Source organism: Chaetodon auriga, chromosome 18, assembly GCF_051107435.1.
Source record: "Chaetodon auriga isolate fChaAug3 chromosome 18, fChaAug3.hap1, whole genome shotgun sequence".
Lineage (NCBI taxonomy): Eukaryota > Metazoa > Chordata > Actinopteri > Chaetodontiformes > Chaetodontidae > Chaetodon > Chaetodon auriga.
In genome coordinates, this window is record NC_135091.1 from 7,815,599 (window position 1) to 7,829,162 (window position 13,564).

The window sequence follows — 13,564 nt, forward strand, 5'->3', positions numbered from 1 at the left end:
GCCACCAAAGCCCGGCGGAGCGCTTGTCTCTGATTTCTCTGTTTGCACTCCACATTTCATTACATGCCGCCGAGATTTATGATCTGCTGCGCCTGGCTGCACTGCGCTGCGTCAAGACAACCGCACGCAGACGGAGCGCGGCCGGAAGACGATGAGACAGCCTTAAAAATAAAAGCATAGGTTGTAACTGTACAACGTTGTTACTTCATACAGCCTGTGGATTTTTTCATTTGAGCTTTTGCTTTTGTTAAAATTTTCAGTGCTTTCCTTGGTTATTTTGAGTGATATCTGTTGTTTTTTGGGTAATTTCCTCAAACAACTCTATGTTCTTAGGGTTGTTCTTTCGATTTTCATGTAAAGTGATTAATCACAAGGTTGGTGAGGCAGGTGCGTTAGCGAAGAGAGGGCTAAAAGCTGGAATAAAAGTTACAGTAGAAGAGTTAGCACTGGAGAGTGTTTTCAGCAGACATGTAAAAGATTTTCGTCCAAGTATTTAGAGTGATTAGACTTAAACTGATTATTAACGGCTGGATCATCCGGAGCTACAACACGTGTGAAGCAGCTGTGTCATGTTGCATTTAGGGAGTGTTCTGTGATCAAGAAAAAACAAACAAAAACAAAAAAAACACCCAACTTTTCGTTGAAAGTGATAACCGGAAGTCTAGTGATTTCATTGTGATTTACTTGACATTACGCGCACTTCAATGCCAACTTTCTCGGAGCGCACAGGCGCACTGTTCACTGCCAAACACGGTCGTGTTGAACGAAGAAGACTTCGCGCTGCAGTCACCCCTGATCAAACATTTAGGCCTGTTTATTTTTTTCTCACCTAAAACACAGAGATTAAAAGATTTGTGAGGTTTTACGCACAGCGCCAGAGCTTCTGGTGACTTGCGTTCACTTCGATACGGCACACACTTCAGTGAAAATCTCGACGAGTTGGACTGCTTTGTGGCGGACTTGTTGTCAACATAATGTGGGGGATCCAGAGGACGCGGTATGCAGACTGCAACGGCTCTGAGGCCAGTGAGGAGGCAGAGATTGTTGTTAACATCGGCGGGGTGAAACAGGTGTTATATGTGGACGTGTTGAATCGCTACCCGGACACCCGGCTGGCAGAACTGGTGGACTGTTCACTGAAGTCTTCTGAAGAAATATCTTTACTCTGTGACGACTACGACCCTGACACAGGGGAATTTTATTTTGACAGAGACCCCGAAGCATTTAAATGTATAATTGAGCTGTATTATTACGGAGAGATTCACATGAAACGAGGCATCTGCCCGATTTGTTTCATGAAGGAGATGGAGTTCTGGAAAATCGGCTCCGATTTTCTGGATGAATGTTGCAAATGCCACCTGAAGGAGGTCGAGGATGAACTCGCAGAAATTGCAGAGAAAGTGAGAACTATCCTGGTGGACCGAGAGGGAGATCCGTCTGCAGGAGGCTGGCAGCGCTTCCAGATGTGTCTCTGGAGGCTGATGGAGAAGCCGGACTCCTCGCTGCCTGCGCACATAATCGCTATAGTTTCTTTCATCTTCATCCTCGTCTCCTCCGTGGTGATGTGTGTCGGGACCATCCCCGACCTGCAGGTGGAGGACGCGGAGGGTAACCTGTCGGAGCACCCAACTCTTGAGGTCATCGAGACGGTGTGTATCGGCTGGTTCACTATCGAATACCTCCTGCGTCTGATCTCCTCTCCGAATAAAATAAAATTCGTCCTGGCGTTCATGAACATCGTCGACTTCATGGCGATCATGCCCTTCTTCGTGGTGCTGATTCTGACCTCCTTCGGCGCCGGAGTGATGGAGCTGGCTAACGTGCAGCAAGCAGTGCAGGCTTTACGCATAATGCGCATTGCGCGCATTTTCAAGCTGGCACGACATTCATCCGGACTCCAGACCCTCACATCTGCCCTGAAGAGCAGCTTCAAAGAGCTGGGACTGCTCCTCATGTATATGGGCGTGGGGGTCTTCCTTTTCTCCGCATTGGGCTACACCATGGAGCAGAATCACCCGGACACCTTGTTCACCAGCATCCCACAGTCGTTCTGGTGGGCAGTGATCACAATGACCACGGTGGGCTATGGAGACGTCTACCCTAAGACCACTTTAGGTCGGTGTAACGCAGCCATCAGCTTCCTTTGCGGTGTGATCGCCATAGCGCTGCCTATACACCCCATCATCAACAATTTTGTCCTGTTCTACAACAAGCAACAGGTGCTGGAGACTGCGGCCAAGCATGAGATTGAACTGATGGCACTGCGCTCCAGCGACAGGGAGCAGGAGGCTGCACCCGGTGCCCATAAACACGTCTGCGGCGCAGGGGTGTGGGACAACGCCATGCGCTCCTGTCACAGCGACACATACATCCCCTTACTGAAGGATCCCAGGGGAGGGGCAGGAATCCAGACCCCCAGCATGGACACGAGCTTTGAAAGCACAGCCGAGGCCACTGAGTATTTCATCTCATGAACACTGAAGACGCTGCATCATGAAAAACAAAAGATAAACATCAACAAAACATCAAATTCAGTGTTCATTTCGGACTTATTCAAACTTAACCCGCACAATTCAGGGTTAACCCATGAAGGAGACATGCTTGTAAATAGCCGCGCAGAAATAATAGGACCAGGAACGCTCTCCGAGGACCTTTAATGCATTTGAGGAATCGCGCCTATTAAAGGGACATGAGTGTGAGATATGGACCTGATGAGCTGTGCCTTTGCGCAGTAACTCCCTGTAGGCTTTGGGGTTCTGTTTGAACAGCCAGTACACATGTAGACTTCTTATATAACTCCCCCCTATCCCCAATCCTCACACTCACACTGTAGACTGCACTGTAGCTTATTCCTTTGTACAGAAATATATATCACAATGGATGTTTTTTTTTCTAAATAACAAAAAAATGGTAGCTCTTCCAGGAGAAAAGAGAACTATAGTTACCCCATGATATGTTTATCATGTACAGGCATCTCAGCTGTGGGTATTTAATGGTGATAAGGACTTAAAATGCCACACAAAAAAGTCTACAGACATTAAATATACAATAGAGAGAGGTGATGGGTAGGAAATATATAAGCAACATATCACCAGTGCTGTTCTTTCTTGGTTCCGTGTGTGATCTTGCTGTCAGTGTAGTTTTGTGTAATTGACACAGTATGATTGTGAGGTAATGTATCAGATATAAAAACCCCTCCACTGTGCAGGAAAGTTAAAAGCAGTGACTGTGACCAGACAGGGTCATGTTACCGACACCGGCACCTCTGAAGCTTCTTTGGCTGCAGGACACGTTCCTGTGATGGGTTTAAATTTTGCAGCAGCCGTCACCACTCTGCTCCTCCCCGGAGGTTCAGTGGAATAACTTGACCACCAAGTTATGGTGTAACTACGCTGGAGGTTAAGCAAAAAAAAAAAAAAAAAAAAAAAAAAAAAAATCCTACTGGTTGACTTATTTAACTTCAAATGAAAGTTTTTATTTCTTTTTCGGAGTGCAGGTGTTGACCTGAAAATCTGAGCAGAAAAAAAAGAACTGTGATTACAATACAAATAAAAAATGTGAGTAAACATATTCAAAGGGTGTGTACCTGTAAACCGTGTGTCATAATGCATTACTGCTCTTATTATGATGAATCTTCAAATGATGATGCGTTTTTTTCCCCACTCTAAATGGGCTTAATGGAGGCTGTATTTAAAGTGTGCATTTTCACAGTTTGAAAGGCCTCACCTCCTACACCATTAGCCTGAGTGACATGAAACTTGCTGCACAAATAGAACAATCCTTAGAAGCTGCATTAGTTGGCACAGTGGGGGAACTATAATTAATATTTGACATGTCTCAGATGTCAGTGGTTTGATTTTGATTTATGTCAGTGTTGTGCGTCTGTGCCCAGTCTTATTTAGTGAAACTTTATGAAATGAGCATGATGTCTTGAATGTAAATATACCTGCGTTTTCCCACCAGAACCCTGCAAACGAAGAAGAAGAGAAGGGCATTAAAAGCAGCAGGTCATAACGTTGTGACGATACCATAATTTTAAGCTCAGAAATTATATTCAATACCTCTTTCAATACCACAGCAAAAAATAAATAAATAAAAATCATAGGTACACAAAATAGGATAATTTTTCTCTTTTTTTAAATTAACAGCCTGCACACAGTAATATGTCAATAGTAATGGTTGAGGACCAGTTCATTTTCCTCTGTAGATCTTTTAGAAATATCTAACTTCAGTATTTTCGATACTATTTAATGTATAATTAATAGAGATCATATGATTTTAAGCATGTGCTATCGAAAAAGTATGCAAGTAATGATCTTTTTTGACAACGTAGCAGGCAAGCTGAAAGTGAAATGATGCAGCGGAAGAAACTTGGATGTATTTGCCCTCAGCTACAGTCTGTGGGTTCAACTTTCAACTGAATCGACTTGAATCTTTCCCCTCACCTCAGGCAAACTGCAGAGCAGTGGTTTCCAACCTTTTTTTTTATCTGATATTCCTCCAAACTCCAAATCAACTCAACTTCAGACATCGCTCATCGTGTCCCTAACGTGTTCATTTAAATAGATTCTAAACTGGATGTTAAAGGTGTTAATTATACAGTATACAAGTGGATATTGTCATTTTTTTTTTATAGAATTGAACCGTCAGTCAAGTAGGTGGGTTCATGTTTTAATTAGCTAATTTTAATTAGCTCTTGAGTCTTGCTTGCTACCAAGTTTTCATGCGCTCTCATTTGCAACACTGTTCAGGTTTTGATCTGCATTGTTTTAATATTTTTTAGATCTTTCCATGTCCCCCTGGGAATCGCAGCTGTAAAGTCAAAGTTAATTATAACTGTAACCTTCAGTCCAACCTCAGAAAAGAAGTATTCACCACCGAAAAGGTTAAAATAGCAAATACACATTTTGTCCCATAATACAATCATAAGGTAGGAATGTAATCTTCACAACGCTTTATGTAGGACGTGAAAATGCAGATGTTATTCTGGTGTGTTTGAAAAAGGAGTCAGTGTTTGGATTGATGGAGGACTTAAAAGTAAAGGTCAAAATTTAAATTTGAAGCACTGTGATCACTACATCACCTGTCATTTCTAATAGAGGGAGGAAGGGTGATGCGTCTTACTGCTGCCTTACTGACAGGATGTCTGCATCAGTCACAGGGACAAGATGTCACTTTGTTTGATTAGTAAGAGGCCGCTGATTCAGTACCAGCCACCTCTTCCGTTATGTTTTCCGCTGAGCTCCAGTCTAAGTTACGCAGCCTGAGAGAAAGATCATGAAGGAGGTCAGGCAGGACTCTGCAGGCTGTCCGCCCACACATGTCCTATACAGGACTCTGCTATCTCTCCTGGCCAGCAGCAGATTCACACATGTCAAAGGCTGGAGAAAGGGCTTTGTACAGGCTGACAGGTGGAGCTGTGATGTCAAAGGTGCGCATTGTGTAATGGAACAATGTTCCTCCAGCAGATGCAAATGCACATTCACATTCACGTTCAAATTTAGATTTACAAGCACACACACACACACGCACGCTGGCCTATACAAACATTTCCCGTCCTCTCCACCGCCTACCTACCGGGGCACACAAATAATTGCACAGAAGCATACACACACTCCGTCACCCATATACCCACAGCCGTGCGCGATCCACTCTGCAGTGACCTGCTGTGATCCACTGGCTAATCACAAATTTTTACACCCACATGTTGGTCATCTGTGCCATTCAGTGGGTGTTTAAGATAGGACGTATTCCTGAGCAGTTACTCAAAATTGTGCTCATTATCCCTGCACATAAATTGTCCAAATATAGTGAGAATTTCCAGCTCGCTAATGGTTGTCGCTACGAAATCAATAATTTTTTTTTTTTTGCATGTTCACAGTCATTAAAATCCAGAGACAGATTCTATATGAGAGTCTATTTTTTTAACGGTTCTGGAGGTATGGTGGGCAAGCCGCCATGCTCAAAATGTCTACCTGACTCATATGACTTGGAATAGAAATTTGTCTGATGCATGTGTACGTGCAACACAGATTTTTCTAAATCCTCTACCAGACCAAAGGGATCGCAATCTGCGTAGGTGTGCGCCTGAGGAAAGTTCCTCAAATCCTCCAGCTGGTGATTAAAATACTTTTCTGCTTTGTTTCTAATGCTGTTTACATTACCTTGCTGGCATTTCATTCCATGACTAAGCCAACGTGAAGTACGGGTGGAGAAGAACAAGAGGAAGTCTGTGCATGCCATGTTTGTTCTCTGTGTGTGTGAGTGTTTCATTAAATCTAGTGTTAAATCAGGATGCTGTAAATAAAACACAGACACGCTACCTGAATCTGCAGATGCTTTGTACTGTTTGCATGTATTTCAGGGAATCAGAGTTGATTTCCGAGGCTCATGTGCTCCATCCAGCTGCCTCCCAGCTCTGATTGTTTTCTGGTGACGTAGTGGCATGCTGGTATTGAGTTACACCCAACCATTCAGATGACAGCACGGACACACAGAGACCCCGCTTGCCTTCGCCTGCTCCCCTCTCCCTCGACCTTTAGGTCGGGGATCTTTTTCTCCTCACGTCTCCTGTCTAAAAATAGGGAAATGCCTGTAGGTAGTTTGGTACAGACAAATGGAAGTTCAAGATAAACTCAAGCTTATTTTGTTGTGCTTGTATGTCTCTAAACAGCTGTCTCTTTATGGTTGTTTTATGAATGTTAAAAAGTGGTTGCAATAGGAAAAGGAACATGTCCATTCAACTTTTACAATATTTGGTAGCCTTTGACTGCAAAGTAAACTTCAGACTGAGATATAAGATGTAGCTGAAGGGCCAACGACTTTACAAGTATGTGACAACGATGAGAGAAAAGTAATGAAAGAGACAAGAAAAACTTATTTAAAAAACCAACAAAAAACTTCACCATTCAAACACACCACAGAGAAGATATTGCTCTCAAGACTACACTTAAAGCATATCTACCCTTTAACAGCACAATAGGGATACTTTAATGGATTCATATCCCGCAGATGATGGTCAAACACATTCATTTGAATAAGAATGTGTGTGCATAATGCTGTGGCTTTACAGCCCACCCCTCCGAGCGCTATCTCTTTTTGAAGGATATTTTCAGCTGCAGGAGAGGGAAAAGGTAATCTCCCCGATGTCACATTCAGAAGAAGTGGAAAACCATGCTCCACGAGCATTATTGTGCGGCAAATGACATTCATTTTTTTAACAGGAATGTTTAAAACGCTGCGTAGGTGCCGCCTGGAGCACTTTGATTCAGGCAGAGAACTGCATAAAATTGCTAGACAATAATTACATAGATTAAATATGACCTTTACGAAATAGCAGAATAGGATGATGCACTTAAACCACTCAACCCGTCTGCAAAAATGATTTCCATATCTTCTTTTTCGCCTAACCTTATCACTCCTTCCGCTTCTCTGGGCTCTCAGCATGTTCTCTGGCAAAATCATCACGTCTGCTCTTGTGGGTTTATAAGGACACGGATCAGAAATTGCTGGTAAAATTTATTGAACCTGCAGAGTATAATACACTTCCATTTGAGAAATCACATCGCTCATGCCCAGTCAGTGTATTGTTTCGGATGCCTTACTAAATGGCATTGCTGCTGACTCTGCCAAAACCTGCCAAGATGTCACCATAAGTGTTAAACAATGAAATCAATACAGCCGTGCCTCTGCAACCTAAACACTGACCAGTGGAGATGAAGTGCAGCCTTCTGCTGCATGCTGGTACATTACCCTGGACTCATAAAGACGGAGAGGAAAATATAGCTGCAAATGCAATGTGAGGAAAGTGATTTGCCTGGATAATAGTTCTCAGCCAGTTTCTTTTGCGTCAGACGGACTAATAGAGCCGTGATCTGCTGCAAAGCCTCTGCTTCAGCACGGAGTTGAATGAGGGTTTGCAAACACAGAGTTTCTGCTCGAAGACAACAGCAGGAGAATACCAAGTGAAATACTAAGGGAGGAGTTATTGTGTACTGATACTGTGTGTGTGTGTGTGTGTACTTGTACTTGCTACATAGCGAGGAACAAGTTTTTAACCAACAGAAAACATTTTTTGGAAAGTGAGCACATTTTGGCCAGTCGTCACTACTTGAATGGGCTGTTTGAGGGTTAAGACTTGGTTTTAAGGGTTAGGTTAGGATAGGTTTAAGTTAAGCTTAGAGTAAAGGTTAGGGTTAGGCGCTTAGTTGTGATGTTTGGGGTCTAAAGACTGCATTATGCCAATGAGGGTCCTCACAAAGAAATGCAAGTCTGTGTGTGTCTGGTGTGTGTGTGTGTGTGCGTGTGAACTCACCATTTAATATAAATCAGCGCTGAGTGTCCCAGTGGATCCCAGACATGGTTTTATTACCTTTTCTCTTCTCTTATGATGAAAATAAAGATTTATGCCGAGACTCTGATTACAAAATTAAACTGTGAGCGATGTTCATCAGTTTCCAGAAAAGCATTCACCTGAGAGGAATACAGAAGAAAAGGAGTTCAGCGCCGCCTGTAGTGTAAGCGTAAGCGTAGTATCTTGAGATTTGGAGGGGAAGTTATGGCCTCATTCTTTCAGGTTGTTATCGGAGGAGGAGTTTTTTTTTTTTTTTTACCATGCCTTTTATGTGACATAGAGACCGGGTGATTCTGAGCCATCGGAGTTTAATGCTGAGCTTCAAGGAGGTGATGTGGCCTGAACTCACTAAAAACATCTGTGACAGCTGCTTCTCAGTACGCTCACTCACACGCCTGCCCTCAACCAGGAAAATATCTGCCTGGTTATATTCATCTGTTATACAGTAAAACCAAGGGGACCAACAAATTGTTTATGGGCTCATTACACATATATTGGTTTAGTTAATGATTGTTTCAGGATCCTGGAAACGAAGCATTAGTGATTCATTCGCCTTCACAGTGGGCCCAAGCACAACAAGCAATTCAAATGCTCGGTGTATTATAGCTCAGTGCTTTTTAATATGTTTGTTCCTCTTAATTATACCCCTTTGGATCCTAGTTATATACAACAATTCTTAGAAAAGTTATTGTGCTTTATTACCTTACAACAGTGAATAAAGACGGATTTAATGTGGCTTTTTGTGACACCACTGAACAGAAAAACGAGCTTTAAAGTGACAAAGTTTTGCCGTGAAACTGACTCACCAACAGTTGGACCTTTCAGACACAGGTGTCTGTTCATCAGCAGGAACTGACTAAAAGTGAAGCTCGGTAGATAGTTAAAACCTCAGAACAGCTGGGGTATAATCATGGCTTGCAAATTACAGATGGAACATCTGGGAGCTGAAGTTTAGATTTTACAAGGACTCACCTCTCAAGGCCAATTGAAGTATTAAGATCGATATCACGCTCATGCCTATACGTCAAATACGAAACCAGAGCCTGCAGGCGAATAGCTTAGTTTTGCATACTGGCAGCAGGAGATACAGCTAGCCTGGGTGCTACATGACTCCTTCTAACATCACAAATAATCATGTTGTTATACCACATGTTACTTAGTCAGCTTCTGAGGGGACCTTTGCACAGCTGTTTGCCCCTAATGTCAGTCTTTATGCTAAGCTGGGCTGATCATCTCCTTGCTCCTGCTCTATGCTTCATATGAAGACCAGAGTTTTAGCAATCTTCCTATTTAACTCTCAGCAAAACCTTTAAATATTCTGCTGAAAGTTACATTGAAAATTAATATGAGAAACTTATGGATTCAGCTGGTTGTGAAGGTCAAAAGTGTGAGGCAGCGCCGTTTCCCCCAGGCTTTGTTTGAACCAACTTCACTGAGGGCAAGAAAATAATGGGAAAGCCCTGCTTTGTATTCCACTGTTAGGCTTTCGGGCTAACAAGTCCCCCAGTATAAAGAGAACACTCATTCAGCAATTATGAATATGCAAATTAAAACCAAAATCCTGGTGCATTCATTCATGTTGTTACCTTCTAATGTGGCGTTCTTTGAATTGCCATTGTTCTGTGTCGCACTCCTTCACACATTACTGCTGCGCTGACGGCTTTGATCGGGCCTCGGCAGTCTGAAATAACAACCCTCCCATTCCTGCCAAGCACAGTCTTCAGATGAGCTTGTCCACTGACAGCTTCAAATAACTTGTTCAAAGCCAAAGCTTGCTAAAGCTGCCTCGGTTTATTTAAAAATCAATCCATCCTTTGCTTTTTTAGCAAAAGAATTTAATTAGAAGGTTATAAACAGCAACACATGAAAGAAATACACGGCTCTCCTGTGTACCACCGCCTGCATAATAAAGAGCTACGACGAGGTCTGCTCAGTGTCTGGGACAAGTTGTTTGTTCTTTCGTCTGAGTTGCTTAGTTCATGCCATTTGCTGATGGTCCCCACTTCAAAAATGGCTTACAAAGGGCAAATTTCACTGTATCAGCCATGTGCTAGTGGCCTCGTGTGTCACTTCTGCTGATAAATGTATGGACATCTAATTAAGGAAATTGGCCTTGAGAGACTAAAGCCTCAGCGATAGATCTGACCTGGTCGTCGGTGCACTTGCCACTGCTGATTATCTCATCCAGAGACAATGATGTTTTATGGAGTGGAACATCCTTGTCCCCTCTTGGCTTGCTACAATGATTACAATTCATTTAAGGCTGCAGGTCATAAAAATAATATTTAGTGAGAGTGTCATCGTACCTCGTGTGGGACATAAGATTTATCTGTGTCTCAGAACTACTCAGACATGCGTCTTCCATGTGTCAAATTGTGACAGCTTTGCATTATTGTAATGGGTCTTGTGGTCTCTGCCCCTGGCTAATGCGACACTCCAAGTGAAGTCTCATTCAAAAGTGCGATATCCATCTTATGAAAGATGTAACAACCACACCCAGAAGACAGATTGCTGCCATCAGTGTAAAACTAACTTGTGAGACACGAGCTCCATTTTGAGTCACTGGCTGTCAAAACAGCAGCAAATAAGAGATGTGATTATGTGCACTGAAGATAAAGTGCAAAGAAACCCATTTTGAAATAAATCTATCATTTGGAAATGCTGTAGAAATACCAGTTTAATACTGACAGTGCAGATTTTCTGTTTGATTATTTACTAAAACAGAGATATCTGAAAAAACCCAAATGCATGTTTTTTTTGGTAAATACAGTTATTTGTTTTCTTGCTGAGAGTTAGACGAGGAGGCCACTGTGACATGTCTGCATTAAAGGTAGTTTCAACCACAAAACATCTGTGACTGTGTAAAACATGAATTAAAATGGTTTCACAAAGTGTTCCTGAGCCCATGAGTTAATATCCTTCACACAATCATGTGTTCACAAACCTCCCTCCATCCTCTCCTGCGATCGACTGAGCCTTTCCAGGATGCTCCTTTCATACCCAATCATGATACTACCACCTGTTACCAATGAACCTATTTACCTGTGGAATGTTCCAAACAGGTGTTTTTGGAGCGTTCCACAACTTTCCCAGTTTAACATACAGACATGAGCAGAGGATCTATTTTCTCATCTAACTCTCTGCCAGCAAGTGAATTGAAGCCCAAAATGTTGACTATTCATTTAAGTATGGAGCTAGTGGCAGGAGGCAGTTAGCCTAGCTTAGCATAAAGACTTCCCAAGTAATAGAGCATGTAACTCATCAAACTGCAAATATTTATATTTTCATTTGTGTGTGTCTACAGGTTAAACAAATGTGATGCAACATTTCACTCAGTGAGCTCTAGACGTGCTGGCAGCGTCTTGTCTTCATTCTAGGTTAGGCTATCTAGGGTAACCCTGGCACCAGCGCCATCATTAATGCAGAAACATTCCTGAATAATTGATTGCTAATACAGAGATCTTTGCAGGAGCTTGTCAAATGCATGAATCAATAAGTGGCTGACTGACTGCCTCAGCTCATGCCAATTGTTTTTCTTGCTACTTCATCCCAGTCCGCCCTCACAAACAGCTGGCCTGACCCCCTCTTTACATCCGTGACACATGATCTCCCCCTCAGTAGCCCTGACTGTGTTTCTACATGCTGTGAACAAGTTTCTGCGTGGCTCCACATCGACCACCCCAACAACAGGTGAAAGGTCTGTTACACGGACTGCATAAAGCCCCTCTGGACAGGCAGAGGCAGATGATAATCCATGCGAGCTCAATGTGAGAGGACGTCAGTGAGCTGACATAAAAACTTATGGCAAAGGATATGAGGAGTCACAGAGGAGATTTAGGCATCAAACATTGATGAAATGCTCTGTCCTTGCCTTTTGTGCTCGGAGGTAATTAAACTCCTTCGGCCCCGTTTGTCCCCTGCGTGGGTCACTGTGGGTGATTACAGATGGGTGGCGAGGTGGAGATCAATCTGAAAGAAAAATGACAGAGAATGACACAAAAGGAATTGTGCCGACTAGAAAGATTTTTCCTCTTCCAGCAGCCTCAGATCAAAGCCGTACTCAGTGTATCTCCGCAGTGGAATATTTACATAGTAATTAAAGAGAGTGCATGTGTACAGTCAGACGAGAATGGCGGAAGATGGGGGAGGAGTAAAAGACCTGTCAGTAAATTTTTTTTAAAGGCTAAAAGCATGTCAGTGGGAGATCAGAGCTGTTGTGTTTCCTGAAGGCGGGCTAATGGAAAAACACACGTGGGTCCAGTTCCTCTGTGTGTGCAGCTTCACAATGCTGCCGTTAAAATGAGTGACGTTTGAGAGTCCAATCAATCATCAGTCAATAAGCAAATAACCACTGTCTCGTTCAAGTCAATACACTCAGGGTTTTATTCCTACAGCCTAGTCTGGTCTGGTAGCACAGAGTAGCTAATGTTAGCTAACTCTGATGTTGGTGTATCACAATATCGATGATCACTGAGTCACTTCACTCACTTGTTTTCTTGTGCTGCCGTTACACTACATTTAACCATTTTCAGTAGTCCCAATAATTATCACTTGGCTGCTAAACATTTATTTTGAAGCTAGCGTTAGTTTTGGTTTGGTTAACTCAAGTTTTATCTGTTTCTGTCTGATTTTTGTCTCCGCTCTAAAACAATATAAGTAAATGGAATTTTATTTGCATTGAAGTAAAAAAAAAATCAACAGTAATTTCTCTTCGAAAGACTCACCCGAGAAAATACACCAAACGCACTGCCGAGCACTTTCAAAGGGACTATTTCGCCGAGGAAAGTAGTTCCAGCCATTAGAAGTGAGTTGTGTGGATTATCCAGAGTAGCTGAGGGCACTAAAAGGGTCACAAACAAAGCTTCACAGCGCATGAATACCCCTCGCTGTGGGGTGCACCAATAGGGACCTCTGTTGTAAGTCTCACCTCCCTCTCTCCATGTTTCCTGTCTATCTCTACACTGACTGTCAAATAAAAGCCAAATGCCAGAAAATAACCTTTTAAAATTGTGCGCTGTTATCCCCAGTAGGACGATGATTGCATCTTACTGTGTTTGACGGCAAGCTTTTCAACCAGGCGCTTCAAAACAGCTAAAAACACAATTTCCCTCAGATGTAGTTGGACAACATGCGGTTCAGACTAGTTCATTTAGTACTACCATCAAAATATAGTTAGTAAAAGTAAAAGAGATCATTATGCAGAATGGCCCA

The 13,564-nt window shown here is 42.7% G+C and overlaps 1 protein-coding gene across 1 annotated transcript; it reads left to right on the forward strand.

The window, feature by feature from the left end:
• The first annotated feature begins 714 nt into the window (after positions 1-714).
• LOC143336556 (voltage-gated potassium channel regulatory subunit KCNF1-like) lies at positions 715-5,907 on the forward strand. The gene has a single exon (XM_076756782.1). It carries the CDS (start codon positions 975-977, stop codon positions 2,472-2,474), a length of 1,500 nt encoding a protein of 499 aa, XP_076612897.1. The 5' UTR covers positions 715-974; the 3' UTR covers positions 2,475-5,907.
• The last annotated feature ends 7,657 nt before the right edge of the window (positions 5,908-13,564 follow it).

Coding starts and splice junctions, on each gene's coding strand:
- LOC143336556 (XM_076756782.1), top strand. CDS start 975: ATGTGGGGGATCCAGAGGACGCGGTATGCAGACTGCAACGGCTCTGAG.